The sequence below is a fragment of the Elephas maximus genome, chromosome 15 (assembly GCF_024166365.1).
Source record: "Elephas maximus indicus isolate mEleMax1 chromosome 15, mEleMax1 primary haplotype, whole genome shotgun sequence".
In the NCBI taxonomy this organism is placed as follows: domain Eukaryota; kingdom Metazoa; phylum Chordata; class Mammalia; order Proboscidea; family Elephantidae; genus Elephas; species Elephas maximus.
The window spans coordinates 88,777,527-88,800,191 of record NC_064833.1 but is presented as its reverse complement, the minus strand read 5'-3'; the positions used below and the strand labels follow the sequence as shown (position 1 = coordinate 88,800,191).

At 38.6% G+C, this 22,665-nt stretch overlaps 1 protein-coding gene across 5 annotated transcripts in view; it reads right to left on the bottom strand.

The window, feature by feature from the left end:
* The window catches only part of UBE2V2 (ubiquitin conjugating enzyme E2 V2), a 69,354-nt gene that overhangs the window by 23,235 nt on the left and 23,454 nt on the right, over positions 1-22,665 (bottom strand). For 4 of the 5 annotated variants that reach the window (XM_049853634.1, XM_049853633.1, XM_049853636.1 and 1 more), the window contains 2 exons: positions 8,830-8,978; positions 2,709-2,834 (listed from right to left, as the gene is read on the bottom strand). In XM_049853634.1, the coding sequence (XP_049709591.1) occupies positions 2,709-2,834; positions 8,830-8,978 (275 nt within the window). The remainder of the gene's footprint in view (positions 1-2,708; positions 2,835-8,829; positions 8,979-22,665) is intronic. The other variant, XM_049853637.1, reaches the window with a different exon arrangement.

The following is a 22,665-nucleotide window of genomic DNA, read 5'->3' as shown; positions in this document are numbered from 1 at the left end:
AGAAAATAAAATATATCCAGATAGGAAAAGAAGTGAAATTATCTCTACTTACAGATGACATGATCCTATATACAGAAAACCCCAAAGAGTTCTCAAGAAAACTTCCACAGCTAAGAGAGAAATTTAGCAAGGTTTCAGGGTACAAGATCAACAAACAAAAATTGCTTAGGCTTCTATACACCAACAATGAGAAGTCTGAATGGGAAACTAAGGGAAAAGTTCCATTTAAAATAGAAATCTAAGAGAGTGAAATACCTATGAATAAATTTAACCAGGGATATAAAAGGACTATACAGTGAAAATTATGAAACACTGCTGAAAGTGATTAAAGAAGATTTAAATAAATGGCAAGATGTTCCTTGTTCATGGACTGGATTAGAAAACTTAATACTGTTAAGATACCATTATTATTCAAAGCAATCTACAGATTCAACAAAATCCCGATGGAAATTCCAACAGCCTTCTTTACAGAAATAAAAAAAACCCATCCTCAACTTTATATGGAATGGCAAGAGCCTCGAACAGCTAAAGCAATGCTGAAAGAGAAGAACAAAGTACTTGAACTCACACCTCCTGTTTTTAAAACATACTATATACTACAGTAAGGCAAACAGCCTGATATTGATAAACAACAGAAACAGACCAACGGAATAGAATTAAGAGTTCAGAAATAAACCCACATGCCTACGGTCAACTGATTTTTGACAAGGGTGTTAAATCCATTCCATGGAGAAAGAAGAGTCTCTTCAATAAATGGTGTTAGGAAAACCGGACTTCCACATGCAGAAAAATGAAACAGGATCCATACACAAAAACAAACTCAAAATGGATTAAGGACCTAAACGTGAAAACTAAAATCATAAAATTCTTAGAAGAAAATGCAGGGGCAATGTTGTCAGGCCTAGCTTTTAATGGATTACCCAATATAATAGCAAAGGCACTAACAGCAAAAGACAAAATAAATGAGACCTCATAAAATTAAAAATATTTGTTCATCAAAAGACTTTACCAAGAAAGTAAAAGGACAAATCACCAACAGGAAGAATATCTCCAGAAACCATATACTGAATAAGAATCAATAACCAAAATATATATATAAAACTTCAGCAACTTAACAACAAAAAGACAAATAACCCAATAATAAATTGGGCAAAGGACTTGAATAAACATTTCACCCAAGAAGACATTCAAATGGCCACCAAACACATGAAAAGATGTTAAATGTCATTAGCCATCAGAGATGCAAATCTAAACCACAATGAGATACCATTTCACTCCCACTAAGATGGGTAAGATTACGAAAAAAAGAATATAACAAATGTTGGCAAGGATGTGGGGATATTGGAACCCTTATCCTCTGCTGTTGAGAAAACAGTGTGGTGGTTCCTAAAAAAATTAAACACAGAACTAACTACCATATAACCCAGCCATTTCACTTCTAGGTGTATACCCAAAAGACTTGAAAGCAGAGACTCAGAGATTTGTACACCAATGTCATTGCAGCACTATTCCCAACAGCCAAAAGGCGGAAGCAAATAAATGCCCAAAAACAAAACCAAACCCAGTGCTGTCAAGTCGATTCCGACTCATAGCAACCCTATAGGACAGAGTAGAACTGCCCCACAGAGTTTCCAAGGAGCGCCTGGTGGATTTGAAGTGCCAACCCTTTGGTTAGCAGCCGTAGCACTTAACCGCTATGCCGCCAGGGTTTCCAATAAATGCTCGTCAACAGGTAAATGGATAAACAAAATGAGGCACATACATACAATGAAATACCACCCAGCCAGTAAGAGAAAAGAAATCTTGGAACATGCTACAATATGGATGGAGTTTGAAGCCATTAAGCTGAGTGAAATAAGTTAATCACAAAAGGACAAATATTGTACGACTTCACTTATATAAAAAGACAAGAAAAGGCAAACGTATAGAAACTAAAGTTTCTTAATGGTTACCAGGGGCAGGAGGAAGGAGGAAAGAGGGGACTTATTGCTTATGGATCACTGAGTTTTGGTTTAGAGTGATGGAAAAATTGCACTGATTCCGGATAGAGTTGTACAACCAATTAATGTAATTGCTGTCAATAAGTTGTACACCTATAAAAAGCTGAATTGGCAAAGGTTGTGTGATTAGATACATTTACAACAACAACAACAAAAAAGAAAGAGTAGCTAATGAGGCTGCTTATGTACAGCCGAACACCTCAGGGGATTTGGTTCCTTGGTTTGGAGATTTAGGGTCATGGTTTCATGGGACATCCCAGTTAATTGGCCTAATAAGGTGTTGGTTTATTTGTTTGAAACAGACAACCTTGCTCGACCATGACTGTTCTAGTACAGACATACTTATTCCTCAATGCAAAGCCCCCTTCATGAATATTCATCCTTTTAATCCCACCAAGTACACTTTAACCCTAAAGAAAAGTAATACTCAGAAAAATAAAGTTCATCTTTTCATCAAATAGGGATTCAACTGGAATAAGGCTACCGAACAATTAATGAAACACTGAGAAAAATAAAGTGTTACCATCACATCTATGTAGGCTGGTAGAGTAAGGTTTTTAAGAATGGGTGGATTTATGAAACAAAAGCAACAGAAGAAAAACTTCTTTAGATTTTTAGTTAAACAAAGCTTCTCTTTTTTTTTTTTTTTAACTTTCTCCAGACTATCTATTAGAGGTTTAAAAGAATAAAATGGTTATTTTAACTTACCACTCCACTGGAATTATTTATTCCATTCATATTAATTTTTGTTACAAATCTAACTGATGGAGGAGCTTCTGGATATTTAGGTCCACATTCTACTTTCAGGCTATATATTCTGTTTTCATAATTTGTCTGAAAGGCAAAAAAAAAAAAAAAGACAATCCAAATTACAATACCTACAATAATAATATCAAGTGATAATAAAGAGGAAATGTACAATATGAATGCACTTGATATGAATGTGTGAACAATGAAGAATTCACTGCTCTCCATTCAAGTGTACTTGACCTATATGGTTAGAAAAAACTGCACCAAGCATACTTAAAAGTAGGGATTTTATAAAATTAAAATAATTCTACAAAGTACTACCCATATCATCAGAACTTTTTGGGGAGTACAATGCATATAATAAATGAGAAGGCAAAACAAAACACTTAAATTCACATTTGGCTAAAAAGGTTATACTGTGATAGGGGGACTACTTGATTTGTGTCACTTCTGTAAAAGGATCTGGTTTGCCTAGGACAGTCCTGTTTGTTCCTACTGTGCCAGTAAGTGTTAATTATTAATAGTGCCCCTTACAATCTCAAATGGTGGGATGATAAATTATATTTCTGCCCTACTTACATAGCAATCGATACCTTCTAGAAAAAGGAAACGCATCATATTATACCATCTTCCAGCAATACAACATAATTATTTCATGTCTCTTACTTATATTTATCTTGTATTGCTGTTTTTTATTTTAAATACAGTGTCTTAACCATAAAGTCTAATTACCAACATATTAAAAAACAGCTATTTTAAGGCTACCAGACTTAAAGCTACTAGATTATTCGTGTTGTGTGCCATCAAGTTGATTCTCACTCAGCACAACCCTATATGACAGAGTAGAACTGCCCCATAGGGTTTCCTAGGCTGTCATCTTTATGGGAGCAGATCACCAGATCTTTTCTTCCACAAAGTTGCTGGACAGGTTCAAACCACCGACCTTTCAGTTAGCAGCCAAGCGCTTTGCCACTGTGCCACCAGCTTAGGCCCGAGCCAGGCAGAAGTCCAATCTATGGTCTTATGATTCATAGATAAACGCATTACCTATTGTACCACTGGCCCCTGGCTTTCATTTCGCTTTTCTTCATTTGGCTGCTTATTAGTGTACCATTAAAATAGTAAAGTGAAAAATAAATCAAAATGACAAATTTAATACCTGCTGCTTCCTGTATAAAACTGAGGGGGAATACATGGTTCCATATGAATGGAGCTTGAAGACATTAAGCTGAGTGAAGGAAGTCAACCACAGAAGGACAAATATTGTATGACCTCACTCATATAAAGATCAGAAAAGGCAAATGTACAGAAACCAAAGTTTCTTAGTGGGTTACCAGGGCTGGGAGGGAGGGAGAAAGGGGAGATTATTACTTATGAAGTACTGAGTTTCAGTTAACAACTTAAGGGTAGAATTGCACAACCAAATATTCTAACTGCTATCGGTAAACTGAACACCTTGAAAAAGTTGAATCAATCAAAGTGTGAGATAGATACATTTAAAACAATAACAACAACAAAAAGAGTAGCTGCTGAGGCTGCTTATGTACAACTAAATGCCTCATGGGGTCTGGCTCCTTGGTTTGGAGGTTTCGGGTACTGGTATCATGGGACATCTCAGTTAGCTGGACTAACAACGTGTTTGGGTGCTTCTGTTCTACCTCCTAGTTCACTGCATAATGTCTGAGTCTTAAAAGCTTGCAAGTGGCCAACCTAGGCATAAGAATTGTTCTCTGTTCACCTGGAGCAACAAAGGAAGAAGGAGAGTCAGGAATAGGAGAAGGAAACAGAACACGTGGCTAACTGCCTCCATGAACAACTGCCTTCTTTGCCATAAGACCAGAAAAACTGGATGGTGCTCAGTTACCATTACTGAATATTTTGATCAAAGATTCTATAGAAGAATCCTGATCAAAAAGGAGAAAACGCAGAACAGAATTACAAATTCTCATGGAATCCAGATTTTCTGGAGCTGTGGAGGCTGAATGAACCCATGAAACTACTGCCCTGAGATAATCTTTAAACTAATCCCCTGAAGTCTTCTTAAAACCAGGCTAGTTTAGCTTAACTAGCAAAGAATGTTTGCCTTGAGCATTATGCTCTTTTAAGAACTATCTATACGGGATCAAATTGGTAACAGTAAGTCAAAAGAATAGATAGGATCCTTAAGGGGCAGTAAGATTAGGTTAATGGGAGAGGAACAACTCATAAAAAGAGGACGAGAATGGTCACACAACTCCAAGAATGTCATCAACATCACTGAATTGTACATGTAGAAACTGTTGAACAAGTGTATGTTTTGCTGTGCATGTTCTCAACAACAAAAAATAATAATTATCAAAAAAAAAAAAAGAGGGGAAAAGAAGCTAAATCAACTATCTACAGGTTTTGTTTACCAAAAGTGATGCACAGCTCTCTTTCCCATAAATAAGAGCTAACCCCCAAGAGAGGTCAGATTTGGGATGTTAATGTAATCAACAGTCTTGTACATGTATTATTAAATATGTCAACATTTTAAAAAAGAGCTGTATAAAATTCATCCAACTTTAGTAACAAATATTAACAAAATGCCCAGTATTTTGAATATGTTATTAAAAAGAAAGGGGGGCTAAATCAGACAGATGTGAAGAAATCATCTATTTACACATAGAAACTGCTGAATTGGTGTGCTTTGCTGTGTATATTTTCACTGAAAAAAAATCATGTACCATGTATGTATGCAAATAACGCAAGTCTTCTAGGTTTGTTTGCCAACCACGCCCCCCCACAAGGTATTTTTGTAGGTGCCCTATGCTATATTTTTTTATAGCTGCATGTAAAAAAAAGCTGGTATAGTGCCAATTACAAAAATACCTCACAGAGGCAGGGCACAGCTTGCAAACAAATGAAGAAGGTATGCATTATCTGCATAAAAATTCGGTAGTCTCGTGGTTCTCCAATATGGATACACATGAGAATCGCTGGAGAACTTGCATTAAAGTTACATAAAAATTTTAAAAAAAGGTCTGCTAACCCTGAAGGAATCCTGAAATGTTAAAAATATTCAAAGTACGTGAAACGACCAAACCTCTCAGACGTAGTTGACGGCAGTGGAAACTGGTGCAGCCACTTTGGAAAAGATCTGGCATTTTCATATAAACATGCATACCCCTACCCTATGATGCAGCATTTCCACACGACTACCCGATAGAAATGAGAACAGATGTTCACATGAAGACTTGTACGAGAATGTTTGCAGCAGCTTTATTTCTAATAGTCAAAAACTAGAAAAAAATCTAAATGTCCACAAACAGAATTGATAAAAACATTATGTATATTCATACAGTAGACAACTACTCAGCAAAAAAACAAATTACTAATAAATATAACAACCCAGCTGAACCCTGACACTGTGCTAAGCAAAAGCAGCAGGACCAGAAGCATACAAGCTCCCACTGATAGGAAGCTCTGCAACAGGGACAGCAAATCTATGGTGCAAAAACAAGTTGTTGCGGTGAGGTGGGGAATGAGAAAGGATACACTGAACTTGCTGTGATGATGGGAATGCTCCCTATCTTGACAGGCGTATCGGTAGCAACTCAGAATAAGATCTGTATGTTTCACTATATGTAAATTATAACACAATTCTTTTTTTAAGTTAAAACAAAAATCTGCAAGCTAGCATACTGATCTAATTCACTGCTTAGAGTAAACAGCAAACTTTTGACATTTTTGATTAGTTTTAGGACTCTAAACTTTAAATTAACAGCCAAGTCTTTCTGCTTTCTACAAAAAATAAAAGCAAATAAAATAGAAAGGAGAGTAGTAAAAAGGAGCTAATATTTACTAATATCCGCTATAACCTGGCACTCTCCTACTATCTAATCATTATTTCATTTAATTCTCACACCTTCTAAAGATGGGCACAGTACCTCCATGTACACATGAGGAAACCTAGAAAAGTTGCTAAATCTCTAATGCTCAGAAAATTTAACCTATAAACACGTGGAAAAACAAAATTGCTAATCATATAAATCCAAATAAATACTGGAATAAGATTTAAAAAAAAAAAAAGCAGGGAGCTTAATTAGTTATGTACAAAAATAAACAAAACTAAATCCATGTAACACTATGTATATTAAGGTAGGAGTTTTCCTATTGTCCTGGCTGGATGTAGAAACCTACAGCTGGGATCAAAGTAACCCTAAAATATCCCATCTTGTGAACACAGAGACCTACTGGGGTCAGAGGCTAACCCCTGCAGCACTACTAACAGGCACTTGAACCAGCGCTGCACCCACCCAGGCCTCAGTGAAGGAGAGCTGGAGAGAGGGTTGCACAGGAGAGTAATGGAATGGTGAATAGAAGCTGGCCTAGGGAAGAACACTGGGCATCTTCCCAACACCCAAAGGCAGTGAGACAGGTACTTCTCCACCCCGAGCCATGGAGGCCAGAAGGCCTACTGCAAGATAAAGTTGCCAAGGCAGGAGCACTGTTCATCTGCCCTGTACCTCCCTGAGCAGGAAAAGGAAGGGGAGAAATAAGTCTGAAGGAGAGAGAAGAGCAGCGGAGCAGAGCCCTAGACGGAAGCGCCCTGCAGTCCAGTGATACTGGGAAAGGCAGCTGGCCTGGGTAGTCCCACTGGGGACTAGACTACATCTGGGGACTATACTATGGAACAGCCCTCAGGCCCCTGAAGAGCTCACACACCAGCCTCAAGGCATTCTTAAGATACAGTCCACTAGAGGCAATGACTGGAGAAAAACTAAATAATTTCTAACTTATAATACCACCAACTTCAGACTGCTAAATCCTCAAACCATCCATTAAATCAGAATGTTCATAAATTATAAACATTTGTTACCAAACAGGCCACGGTAATGTTCACAGGCTGTGAAAATGAAGGCTTATATTACAAATACCAAATTAATAACACATCAAGGGTTCTAACAATCAATACTTTATTTCCTTCCTAAAATGTCTTATGGAAAAATCAAGAGTGGCATAGGGAAGGGGAATTATTACGTAGTTTAGTAGTATGCATGAATTTTTCAAAGCAATACCTGAAAATATCATAAAACACATGCTAATTTCTCCTCTCTGGTTAACATAGCTAATCATCTGACCCATTTTTTCTTTTGTAATAATCAAGAGGAAATATAAATTCTGTTCAACAACAAAACAGTTGAAATGCTCTCATGATAAGGTAGCAACCTATATACAAAATCAAAGATTAAAAAAACTTCAAATGCATGTTCTTTTCGGTGAGTCAACAATAGGGCATAGCACATACTTTAAACAAGAACTGCAAGGGGTGCAGCACATGGAACCTTTAAGCAAGGAATGCAATGGAGTAAAAAAATTCCCACTCTAGAAAACGATTAGAGTAAAAGGAAAACTTCATAAACTTGGCAAAGGCCTAAGGATAAAGCACAATGGTCCCATTGCCCGAGCAATACTGGAAGTTATATAAGAATCACAGACTTTTCATTGATTTTATAAATGAAGAAATTGAGGCCTAAAGCATTTACGTGGCATGTCAAGTGTCAGAGAGCAAATACAAACATGCATGCAATACACACCAACTTAGAAACTTTCAGCTACATACGAGTGGACTAGTAACACGTTACATGAAAACAGGCTACCTGCTCTTCCCAAATATCTCCTTCACTTCCTCACCTTTCTCCTCTCTAGCTGGAATGTTCTCCATTCCATCTCTATCTTCTGAAATCCTACAAGGCCTTTGCAGCTTATACCAAATCCAACTTCCTCCACTACAGAGCTTTCCTCAATTATTCCAACAAGAAGAAACATATTCTAAAGCCCCATGGTGAATTTCGCCATATTTAAATTTAGTCATTTGTATATATGCAAAAGATCGATAGCTACCATCCTATCAATCTCTTCCCCCAATCCTCCAGATAAAATCAAGCATTATACCCTGTACACATGAAGCATCAATAAAAACAAAGAAAATAAAAAGGAATTATTTCAGTTAGACATTATTATAACTATTTATTTTAATAGCGATATTATAAAATAAACTACTCCAAAATTACAATAAACATTAATAGAAAAAATAAATATAATTTATCGCACTGACCCTTGGTGGCCCAATGATCATGCCTGTCCACCTTGTAAGTGTCATGTCTTCGTCATCTTCAAGGCCCCAGCTCACCGTACCATCACCTACTCCTTTTTGTCCTTCTTCAAGTTCTTCCAACAAGCGAAAATTACGAGGAACTTTAACTCCTATACAAGACAATGTCAACATAAATGTAAAAAGCTCAAAATTATAAAAGCTACGCATATTCAATTTGTTTTTTTCAAATTTAATTTTCCCCAAAAATTCCCTTTAAAAAACATTCTCTTCTAGAAAATGCCAAATCTGAAAACTGCTCAAAATGAAAGCGCTGAAGAAAGTACTAGACCAAACATTAACAGCAGCACTGAAAATGTATATAAATTCCTAATGAATCGATTTTATACTGACACAAAGCAATCACAAAGAAAAATCTGGAAAGTGAATATTGTCTCTAACTGAGGTCTCTGTTCCTGCATCAAATAAATAGACATAATCAGAAAGTTCATAAGACCTAAATTTCATCAACTTATACCTATAATAATTTTCTTAAAGAAAGTTATGTTCCATCTTAGAAAACACAAAAAGGTACTGCTTTCTAGAATGCTGAAGAGCCCCAGCCAGTCTCCCTTCCCCCTTCTCCTTCCTTGGCTCTCATGCTCATCCCTTACCCACGGGGTCCTACCTCTCCCAGGTCAGCACCACTACATAACCATCACTTGGGGGGTTCTTTGACTTGAGAACAATTTTCCTTACATTCCTAACAGTTTCCTAGGATACTTCCTTCACCTCCTTGCCTAATCTAGCAAATTTTTCACACTCCATTAACCTTTCTTATGCCTCGACTCCATTTCTTGGATGTTTCTATCCTTTTAAAAAAAGAAAACCCGTTGCCATCAACTCCATTCCAACTCATAGCGACCCTATAGGTCAGAGTAGTACTGCCCCATAGGGTTTCCGAGGAGCAGCTGGTGGATGCAAATTGCTGACTTTTTGGTTGGCAGCTGAACTCTTAACCACTGCGCCATCAGAGGTACTTCTACCCTTTAAAAAAAAAAAAAAACCCTTTAGACTTCATCATTTTTTACTCAGTTTCTAAAATCTTAACATAAAAATCTCTCTCTACCTAGATTCTTCTATCCTTTCACAGTTCCACTCCTTCATTCTCACTGAACCTTAATCTTTGCCATACTTTTGACCTATAACCCCTTGACTTAAACCACAATTCTTCCCAATTTATTATAATCTTTCATAGGATTACTGGCCTGGACTCTCTACAAAAGGACGGACTCTGTGGTCTTCCACGTTCTCAACAGCATCTAACACTGAACATCATCCAACCCCACCACAATACTCTTATAAAAAATATGTACATACCCTCAGAATCCTTCTCTCCCCACCACCCCTCACACACACACACACACACACAAAGAAGCTAAAATAAAAAGTTATATCTCCTTAACAATAACTGTCATTTTGTGTAATTTCTCTATCCTACTGAATCCAACACATCCCATTTACTTATTCACAGTAATCCTTCTATATAATGAAAATCCAGTAGGTCCTATAATAAAGAAAAAAAATTAAAACCACCTACTTTATATACTGTGCTTTGAAAAAACGCTTGAAAATCTTGGGCCACAGAAATGTAGGACTATTATAAATCACAATAACGGGAACCGCCATTACTACAGCTATTATGATTATTAATAACCATTTGTTTAACACACATTGTATGCCATTTGAAATAAGTTATCCCATTTAATTCTAAAAACAGCCGTTTTACAGTTGTAAAAATGAAGTTTGGAGAAGTTTGTGATCTACCCAAGTTCATACAGCTGTAAGTGGCAGATCCAGCATTAAAATTTAGTTTTTAGCCCAAAGTCACTCTTCCTTAAAGTCTAAGTTACACAGCACTACATGCCATGTAGGCAGCACATCCTGGGTCTGACAACCCAGAGCTAGGAATCAGACTACCTGAGTTTATCGCCCAGTTCTGCTGCCCACCTGATATATGACCCTAAAACCCAGTCTTCTCATCTCTAAAACTGCAACATCAATGGTTTCTACTTCATGGAATTATTGTGAAAATTAAGCAAGGCAATCCATCTTGTTGTTAGGTGCCATCAAGTCAGTTCCAACTCACAGATACCTTATGTAGAAAAGGACAAAATACGTCCTGGTCCTGTGCCATCCTCACAATCACTATGTTTGAGCCCATTGTTCAGTCCAACTCATTAAGAGTCTTCCTCTTTTTTTCTGACCCTCTACTTTACCTAGCATGATGTCCTTTTCCAGGGACCGGTCCCTCCTGGTAACACGTCTGAAGTATGATGTACATAAGATGAAGTCTTGCCACCCTCCCTTCTAAGGAGCATTCTTAAATGTAGTAAACCCATTTTAAATACAGTAAACATTGACTATTATCATTTTAGATTTTGTATGAAGTAGAATTACATAAGCTTTCTATTTCCTTCCACCTAAGTTGTGTGTGGTGTCCCTGAGTGGTAAAAAGAGTTAAAAACATTTAAGTACTCAATTACTACCCAAATGGTAGGCAGTTCGAACCCACCCAAAAGTGCCTCAGAAGACAGGCCTGGGAATCTGCTTCCAAAGGTCACAGCCACTGAAAACCCCATGGAGCAGTCTACACACATGGTGTCACATGAGTTGGAATTTACTAAATGGCAACTAATAACAACAATCACTCCGCTATAAGTCAACACATTGTGTGAGAATAATAACTGCTTGTAAATTCCTATATGATTGTCACTGGAAATTTTACCCTGAGACGTAAGTTTCTATTCACATAACACTAGAACATTTTTTTCTTTAAATGTACAGTTAATGATCTTCACAATATATTACTTATTGTATTGCTTTTTAAAGCAATCTTAAACAAGCATGATTACCCTTGCCATTATGAAGTTATTCTACCAAGAATAATTCTAAATTTGAGGTAAATTTCTTTGCCTCCTTCTTACAACCAATTCAGTCTGATGACCTTTATGAACATCCAAACTACAAAAAAAATAATATAAAATTAATGTTTCTTTTTTGCTAAAACCAAACCGAGTCGATTTTGACTCCAAGCAATTCTATGGGACAGGGTAGAACTGCCCCATAGGGTTTCCAAGGCTGTCATCTTTACAGAAGCAGACTGCCACATCTTTCTTATGCAGCACAGCTGGTGGGTTTGAACTGCTGACCTTTCAGTTAGCAACCGAGTGCTTAATCAGTGTGTCACCAGGGCTCCTTTTTAGCTAAGTGCCCTAAAAGTAACAAACCTAGTTACTGCTAATCTTTTCAACAACTATCTAGCATTTTGGGAACAAAGTCCTAAGATTAACAGATTAGTTATTGGTAATGTTAACACTTAAACGGGTACAGCAACTAACACTGTTTTGTTTTTGAAGTCTGACACTCAAAAACAAAATTATCAGTAAGCTACATTTTTTAAATTCAGGACTAGAGCACTCTCTAGTCTTACTTCATCCAATCACCAATGCCTGCGAAAATAAAAAAAAAAAAGCCACAAGGTGGCGCTGTTGCTCCATGAAAGCTGCAGTGTACGCAGTCCATGCCGAAACTGCCCGCTGCCCTTCTTTTTCTGTAGTTCTGCTTGTCTTTATCCAGTATGCCCATGCTTATGCATGTGCTGTTTAACATTTTTAAATATTTTAATCCCCTAAGTCTAAAATCTTTGTCAACAAAAGATTAAAAAAAAAAAAGTTGCCCACACATCTACCCCTTTCTAGCTGAAACTTGTAAAATGCTGCCCATTTTTTAGGTCCATAGAGACTTCAGATCATCCAGTCCAAAATCAAACACTTCAGAGGAAAGAAAATTAATAGTAGGTAATGTTAAGTGATCATCCAAACGTCCCAAAATTATTAATTAGTCATGAAACCAAGTCAAGAACTCAGGTCTTCAGGCTCCTAACTAGTCCAGTCTCCTATTCACAGTGACAAACTGGTGAGAGCCAGAACTCCACCGGACTGCCTGGTTTCCCAGGTCTGTCAAGTTTTCTGCCTTTGACAAGGTGCAGTCACCACCCTTCTATCGTTCTCTACTTAAGTGGAAAATATTTGAATTTTCCTTCTCTGACAAATTTCTGCCTGACACGTGTGCAGACCCCGAAACATGGGTGCTTGGCATGACTAGGATGGCTGTCCCAGATCAAATTAAGCTCCATTTTTAATCAAAACTGCAGCTAGGCCTGAAATCTTCATTCTTGCTGCCCTGAAGAGACAATTCACCTTCCTGTAAGAGCTTAACTGCTTATACCACAGGTAAGGAGCAAGGGTCAAGACTTCAGCTTGTATGAGGAATTGTTAATGTTTGTGAAGAATGTTTATGCAGCTTGATCCAAGAACACCCTGGTCAACATGTTCTAGGAGGTTAGAGAACAGAACGATAATGCTTAGAAAGCTTGTAGTTTAACAACCTCCCTTGTAACTTTTTCCTGTACCCCTTTATGGCTGAGGGCACACACCCCTTTGTTTGCTCCACTCAATAAAAACCTCACTGTCCCCCTGCAATGTGGAAAACTATGACACCCTGCCTGGCAGTTATGGTGTGTCCGGTTTCACCAACCCTTTCTTCTCCCAATAAAACTCTTTGGTTTCACTCCTAAAACAGTGTAAGACTGATGCTTCCCCCAGGACATTTCTTGGCAACCACAAAGGGACCTGAAGGTGAACTGACCTCTGCAACCTCCAAGGCACCGGGGACTTGACCTAGCAATGGTAGCAGGCTGGGCCATTTTGGGGCCTTCAATTTCCACAGCAAATTCAGGAGTTGCAGCAAGATAAATACCTCTCAGGTTCAACCCTCCACTTTTCTTTGCATAGAAGCTCCCTGAGTTTTATTGTGGGTTTTATCTCTTGCTTTCCTTTCTGTTTTTATACACAGAACATAAATTCCTCTGGTTTTTTTACGTTTCCTACAGTATGGTAATTTCTTAAGGGACTCAGAACCTTAAAGCTGCTTAGAAACTGAGTACAAGCCAGGCCAAACCATTGCTCAAAACTCTTTAGTTCAGTTCTGAAACCCTGAAAGCCCTGAACTTTTGTTTATAAAGCCTCTAGATCTAACTTTACACTGTCTTGGGAAATATGGAAAATGCTAAATCTAAGAGCAATACTGAGCCTCCTTCAGGCTCTCCCACTAATTACACGATCAGGCATTTCACTTCTTCGGTATTTTTCTGTTTTGCATGACCTAACTAAGGGAGGTTCAGATGATCAGAGCCACTTTAGGGAACCATTAATCTTTCTAAATTAATTTTCCTGCTCAGTAAATTAGAACAGAAAAGGTTCTGGATTAAGCGGTTACAATTTTTTAATTGTTTTTGAGCCCTCTAGAAGACACCAAAAAAGCAAAATAATCTCTCTGCATAATTTAGTGGCAGTATCTTGACAACAACCTGCCTTTCTCTGTATTTCAACCTCATCTGTTTAGGCTAATCCATGGTTGTTGAGGGTTGAATTGTATCCCCAAAAATATATGTCAACTTGGTTACACCATGATTCCCAGTATTGGGTGGTTGTCCTCCATTCTGTGGTTGTAATTTTATGTTAAAAAGGATTAGGGTGGGATTTAACACCCTTACCGAGGTCACATCCCTGACCCAATGTAAAGGGAGTTTTCCTGGGGTGTGGCCTGCACCACCATTTATTTCTCAAAAGATAAAAAGGAATAGAAATCGAGCAGAGAGACCAGAATGCGGGGGGGGGGGGGGGGGGCCAGGGAACCTCATACCACCAAGAAAGCAGTGCTAGGAGCAGAGCATGTCCTTTGGACCCAGAGTCCCTGCGCGAGGAAGCTCCTAGTCCAGGGGAAGATTGATGGGAAGGCCGAGAGAGGTACAAAGTCTTCCCCTGGAGATGATGCCCTGAATTTGGACTTTTAGCCTACTTTACTGTGAACAAATAAATCTCTTCGTTAAAACCATCACTTGTGGTATTTGTTACAGAAAGACTAACCCCTATTCTACAGAATTTCCTTTCCAAGGGGTTAATCATCCCCTGCACTAGTCCTTGTAACACTCCTGTCCTTCTAGTTAAAAAAGCCACAAAACTGAGACCGCAGATTTCTCCAGGCCCTTATGTGCAATTACCCGTACTGTCATTCCTAGATTTCCAGCTGTCCCTAATCCACATATACTGCTTTCCAATGTTACCCCCAACAGTGGAGGTTTTACTGCACTAGACCTTCGTAGTGCATTTTCCAGTACACCTATAGATTCTCAAAGCTAATATTTGCTTTCACTTGGGACAACCAACAATTCATCTGGACTGTCATGCCGCAGGATTCATGAAATCTCACAGACACTTTTCTCGGATTTTGCATGCAGATTTGCAACCTTTGCATGAAGACTTGCAACCACTGCAATTTCCAAGTAAATCTACTTTATTGCAATATGTCAATGTCTTACTGCTGTGCTCTATCTCTTGGCAGGCCTGCCTGGAGTAAAGCATTTTCTCTTGGAGGACATAAAGTTTCAAAAGAAAAACTGCCATCAGCCCAATCTTCTGCCAAATACTTGAGTCATTTTATCTCTGCAGAAGGCATTTCTATCGACCCCCCCCCCCCCAAAAAAGAGGATACTGCAGCCTTTCTTTTATCTAAAACAAAGAAACAAGGGGATTTTTAGGACTTTGTGGCTATCATCAAGCTTGGATTCCTAACTTCTCTCTCACAGCTTTTTTTTCTTTAATTGTGCTTTTAAGTAAAAGTTTACAAATCAAGTCAGTCTCTCACACAAAAACTTACACACACCTTGCTAGGTACCCCTAGCTGCTCTCCCCCTAATGAGACAGCACACTCCTCCTCTCCACCCTGTATTCCCCATGATCATTCAACCAGCTCCTGCCCCCTCTGCCTTCTCATCTCCCCTCCAGACAGGAGCTGCCCACATAGTCTCATGTGTCTACTTGAGCCAAGCAGCTCACTCTTCACCAGTATCATTTTCTGCCTTGCAGTCCAGTCCAATCCCTGTTTGAAGAGTTGGCTTCAGGAATGGTTCCAGTCTTGGGCTAACAGAGGGTCTGGAGACCATGACCGTTGGGGTCGCTCCATCTCAGTCAGACCATTAAGTCTGGTCTTTTTATGAGAATTTGAGGTCTGCAATCCCACTTTTCTCCTGCTCCATCAAGGATTCTCTGTTGTGTTCCCTGTCAGGGGAGTCACTGGTGGTAGCTGGGCACCATCTAGTTCTTCTGGTCTCAGGTTGATGGAGTCTTTGGTTTATGTGTCCCTTTCCGTCTCCTGGGCTCATTTTTACCTTGTGTCTTTGGTGTTCTTCATTCTCCTTTGCTCCAGGTGGACTGAGACAAATTGATGCATCTTAGATGGCCGCTTGCTGGAGTTTAAGTCCCCAGACACCACTCACTGAAATGGAACGCAGAATGTTTTTCTGCATTTTGTTCTGACAAGTGACCTAGATGTGCCCTGAAACCACTGTCCCCAAACCCCCACCCTGCTACTCTGACCTTCTAAGTATTTGGTTATATTCAGAAACTTCTTAGCTTTTGGTTTAGTCCAGTTGTGCTAACCTCTCCTGTATTGTGTGTGGTCTTTCCCTTCACCTCAAATAGTTCTTGTCTACTATCTAGTGAATACCCCTCTCCCTTCCTCCCCAGCCTCATAATCGTCGAATATTTTCTTCTGTGTTTCAACTTTTTCTTCAGTTCTTATAATAGTGGTCTTGTACAATATTTGTCCTTTTGCAACTAACTTCACTCAGCATGATACCTTCCAGTTTCCTCCATGTTATGAGATGTTTCACAGATTTATCGTGGTTCTTAATCATCGCATACTAGTCCATTTTGTGAATATACCATAATTTACTTATCCATTCATCCGCTGATGGGCATCTTGGTTGCTTCCATCTTTTTGATAAACAGTGCTGCAGTGAACATGGGTGTGCATATATCTGTTTGTGTGAAGGTTCTTATTTCTCTAGGATATATTCCAAAGAGTGGGACTGCTGGATCATATAGCAGTTCTATTTCTAGCTTTTTAAGGAAGCACCAAATCAATTTCCAAAGTGGCTGTACCATTTTACATTCCCACCAGAGTGTATAAGTGTTCTAGTCTCTCCACAACCTCTCCAACATTTATTATTTTGTGTTTTCTTAAAGAATGCCAGTCTTGTTCAGGTGACATGGAATCTCATTGTAGTTTTGATTTGCAATTCTCTAATAGCTAATGGTCCTAAGCATTTCCTCGTGTATCTGTTAGCAGCCTGAATGTCTTCTTCGGTAAAGTGCCTGTTCATAGCCTTTCCCCATTTTTTAATTGGGTTGTCTTTTTGTTGTTGAGTTTTTGCAGGATCATGTACACTTTAGAAATCTGACGCCGATTGGAAATATCAAAGCTAATAACTTTTTCCCAGTCTGTAGGTAATCTCTTTACTCTTTTGGTGAAGTCGTTGGATGAGCATAGTTGTTTGATTTTTAGGAGCTCCCAGTTATCTAGTCTCTCTTCTGGTGTTTGTACATTGTTAGTAATGTTTTGTATATTGCTTGTGTCATGGCTTAATCTTTATACAAATATTTGAAAACCTGTGCCTGATCCCTTCTATCTTACCCCAAATCAATGGACAGTAATTAAATTGAAAGAGGTTTGACTAACATACCTGCTTTGAGATTCCCTATCATTTGGTCTTTTATTTGTACATGAAGTTCCTGGTAGAACATTAGGTGTTCTTACACAGAAATATGGAGGACAAAATAGGCTTTTAGGTTATTATAGCCTGTAATTGGACTCTGAGGCTAGAGCCTACCCCCTTGCCTCAGTGCCACAGCTGCTACTGCAAAATTAGTAGCAAATACTGCAGATATAGTTTTGTGAAATTTTTTAGATATATGTGTACCCCATGCTGTGTCTGCTTTGCTTCATTCTGCTTTAGCTCAACACTTATCTGCCAGCAGACTCATCTCCTATGAGATCCTTCTTCTGGCAGCATCAAATATTAGACTGCATACAGTGCTACTTTGAACCCACTCTTCTTCCTGTAAATGATAAAGTGGATTTTCTCTCCCACAATTGTCTAGACCTAACTGAGCAGCTTTTGAGTCCCTGTATTGATTTAAAGAAAAATCCTTTGTCAAATCCTGATTATGATTTAATTTGTAGATTGGAGCTTACCTGAAACCAACCCCTTACTCTCATTACCACACTGGTTATGCTGTTACAACTTCTACTAAAGTCCTTAAAAGTCAGGCTCACCCCAAGGCTACCTCAGCCCAACTAGTTGAGTTTATTGCTCTTACTAAAACCTGCAAACTTCTAAAGGGAAGTCCGTGGTTGTTTTCACAGATTTAAAAGATGCTTTTTAAGTTATTCATGAGTTTGGAATACCATGGAAACAGGGTTTTTAACCTCTTCTGGCAACACTATCAAAAATAGAGTTTTTAGTAGCAGATCTTTTAGATGCCCTGCTTCTCCCCGCTGAAACTGCTGTAATTTGAATACAGGCCCATTAACCAAAAGGAGTTCTCAAACTGAAGAAATTAGAGGAAATAACTTTGCTGATGCAGCCGCTAAACAAGCTGCTTCCCAAATTATTGCTGACCCTATTATAACAAAGGGGTTTATAGTAAGACCTCTAAAAGAGCCCACAGAGAACCATTCTCAAGAAATAACTAGCATTTTTGTACCCACCAAAGAAAAGCTTTTGAAATACTAGCAGTTGGCCTTGTCAGGTGAAGCTGAAACATGGGAAAGATCAGGTTGTTACCAAACCCTGACACTAAATTATTGTTAGGGCCAGACACTAAAATTGTTCTCCCTAAACTTCTGCATGTCCCTATGATGCAATCTCTACATAAGAACTCATCTAGGGGGAGATAAAATCACTGAAATTTTCTTAAATATTGGTGGGAAAAATTTTCTGAACCAGCTGAACATGTGACCGCTCATTGTTCTATCTGCCCCTCATTATAACCCTGGGAACCAACTTAAGACTTCACCTGGGCAAAACTCTTTGCCTTCTGAACTTACGCTTGGATGGCAATTAAGATTTTCCACCTTCAAATGGTTATAAAAATATTATAGCGATGATCTGCAGATTTTCACATTGGGTGGAGGCTTTCCCCTGCCGACATGCCACTCCTTTTTTAGCAAAAAAGCTACTTGAAAACACAATACCTACCTGGGGGCACTGAAAATTCTTTAGTATGATCAGGAAACTCATTTTAATGCACTAGTATTTCAAGAATTATGCCAAATCTTCCCCATGTATCAGAGATTGCATTATCTTTATCACCCTCAATCCCCTGGACTTGTAGAAAGAACTAATAGTATAATAACAACTCAGCTTGCTAAACTTTCCAAATCCTTGGGCTTGTGTTGGACTAAAGTTCTCCCTTTGGTCCTTTTAAATTTAAGAAGCAGTCCTTTTTCATCTTATAGATTTACTGCTTATGAAATAGTTACTAGAAGGCCTATGACCCTTCCTTACATTGCTTCCACCAACCCTAACTTAGTGCAACCTGAATTATTCAAATATCTTCAATTTCTAACACAATATTCTAAGAAGTATTTTTCACAGATTAAAGAAGCATCTGATTCACGTAAAACGACCAGACTTAATGGTCTGACAGAGACTGAAGGAACCCCTGAAACTATGGCCCTCGGATGCTCTGTTAATCCAGAAATGAAACCATTCCTGAAGCCCACTCTTCAGACCAAGATTAGACAGGACTATAAAACAAAAAATAATACATGTGAGGACCATGTTTCTTAGTTCAACCAGGTATGTGAGACTAAATGGGCATCTCCTGTCCAAAAGCAGGATGAAAAGGCAGGAAGGGACAGAAGCTGGTCATATGTACACAGAGAACCGGGGGTGGAAAGAGGAAGTGTGCTGTCAAATTGTGGGGACTGCAACCAATGTCACAAAACAGTATGTGTATAAATTTTTGAATGAGAAATTAACTTGAGCTGTAAACTTCCACCTAGCGCACAATAAAAAAAAAAAAAGCACTTGAGAAGCAAAAACCTGGCTCTCCTCCTTTACTTAATATGACCCAAGGAGATTATATTTATTGGAAGACACCAACTAAAGGATTCTTTAGAATTAGAATCTCGCTGGATGGGACCTTATTTAGTTCTTTTAGCTAAGCCTTGTGTAGCAAAATTGGAAGCAATTAACCCTTGGATTCACTTATCACAGTTAAATAAAACTAAAGTACCTATCTGGACTTGTCAGCCATTCAGAGATTTGAAACTCAAGCTGAAATGTCCCAGTGAGCAGAACCAAGTGACTTCAAAAGCTGGCAGCTGACTCCAATATCATGGAACAAGATTACATGCAAGCTGCTGAAATCTTTGGTCTCTGTTTCTTAACTGCTGGTACTTAAATAGTTTTGACTATTTTTGCTTGGTTTTGGAATTATTTCTCAGTGGTTTTGTTAATCATCAAATGTCGTTAATCCTAACCTAGTAAGCTGATTGAAATTGTTGCACATTGTTTAATACGTATAAGCCTTTGAAACAAGTTTTATCAGTTTAGGTTCGTCTCCAAGCATATTACTAGAAAAAACTTTTTATTTTACTAACCTCTTCTCTGTCATGATGTTTTTAATAAGTATTCTCTTTCTGTTTATTATAACCATCACCAATGCATAGAATGAAAATTATTTCATCAAATTAACTCAAAAAATAACCCCACCAATATTCTGACTGAAAGTTAGGTATGACACTCTTCCCCTCAGTCTACACGAGGTCATATTGGTATTCTCATTGTGCAGTCTTGGATTATTGGTTCACACCTAATTTTACTATGATTTTAAGAGACAATTTAAATAGACTACTCATGTCAAATTATGGCTACCTCCAGAATTATCCACTTATCCATTAGCTCTCTGCTTCAACCTTACTCATACCTGGTTAGAATGTTTTATTCTTTCTGCACCATGCAATCTTTTAATTAATGATGCCTGACATTATCTTGCAGTAGCAGATAACTTTTAAAAATTATCAATATCTCCCCGTTTGTGCCGAACTCTGGGATCCCCTAGAATTTGGGGAATTATCCATTTGTGAGGATTTGTTAACTGCAGACTGACTTGAAAAAGCCAATGAGTTCACTCCATTTCCTAATATTCAAACCTGGGCAGGTATGTTGTGCCTTATCAGGATATGCGTTTTTATGTGGACGATATTTAAGAAAAATGTCTGGTGATTCACCCTGTATTTGGCCTTTGCCATGTTTACATGGTTGGAATATGTGAGGTCAATGAAACTTAGGTACCCCTGGGTACCTAAGTATCCATTCATACAATGACAGCTTACAATGGAACAGTGACTTGAAATATCTATACAGAAGAGGGAACGGCCCTCTCAAATAATCCCATCACTGATAGGTCTGGATGGGGCTGGTCATTTCTTCAAGCACTTGTTCCCACTTTTGGTATATGGCAATTAGAACACTCTGTTTGCAATCTAACTGCCAGTACGGCTCAAATAGCTGAGAGTGTTGCTGATGAAATGACAGCTCAACAAAAATCCTTAGAATCTCTTGTTAAAGTTGTCTTGGGCAATAGAATAGCTCTTGATTTACTCCTGCCTCAGCAAGGAGGAGTTAGTGCTGTTGCCAATACCTCTTGCTGCTCATGGATAAATACATCTGGAGAAGTATAACTAGATCTCTGAAATACACCAGAATGCCCCCTGGTTACATACCATTTCCCCCATGACCATTCCTTCCTTCTTTGATATTTTTAGCTGGTTACCCCCAAAGTATCAGGTCTGGGATATGCTCCTCTATACTAGCCTGGCTACTCCTATTAATCATTGTAATTGTTATTATAGGGCTTGTTAAATGTATTATGCACTATGTTTCCCATTATCACAGCCAACCCTCGAGACATCTGGCCATGAAAAGAATTATGTATTTGGAAGAGACCAATTTTTCAAAGGAGAATGAATTTTAGCTCTAGGATTAGGCCTTTTTAGAAATGCGAAGTTACTCCTCTAACTTGGCTTTGTCTGCAACACTTGCTCCAAACAGAATCAACTCAACCTGAAGATGAGGTCCAAAGCTATAGCAAGGTTAACACTGAATGGTGCCCGACCACCTCAAATAACAGAGCTGGCATCTGAGGTCTTAAAAGCTCAAACAGAGCAGCCATCCCCGAAATACTAAGTCTTAACAGCTCAAAAAAGCAGTTGTCCCCAAGATGCTAAGTCTCTGCAGAAGGCTTACTCCTTTGTAGATGATCTATGCCCCCTAGTGATGACTTGTGTAAAAGGAGGAAGTAATGTGTGCGGACTCCAAAGCTGGCGTGCTTGACATGACCAAGATGGCTGGCCCAGATCTAAATTAAACTCCATTTTAAATCAAAACTGCAGCTACGCCCGAAATCTTCACTCCTGCTGCCCTAAAGAGACAATACAGCTTCTTGTAAAAGTTTAATTGCTTGTAGCACAGAAAGGAGCAAGGGTCAAGACTTTAGCTTGTATGAGGAATTGTTTGTTAATAAGACGTTTGTCAAGAATGTTTATGAAGCCTGATACCAGACAAATGCCTTGGTCAACATGTTCCAGGAGGTTAGAGAATTGATAATGTTTAGAAAGCTTGTAGCTTTTTAACGCCCCTTATAACTTTTTCCTGTACCCCTTTTGCCTGCGAGCCACAACCCTGGTTTTACTCCACTTGATAAAAAACTCACTGTCCCCCTGCAATGTGGAACACTATGACACCCTGCCTGGATGTCATGGTGTGTCCCAGTTTCACAAACCCTTTCTTCTCCCAATAAAACTTGCTGGTTTCACTGCTAACACAGTGTAAAGGCTGATGCTTCACTAAGACACACAGGTTCTGGTTTTTCCAAGTTTTACTGT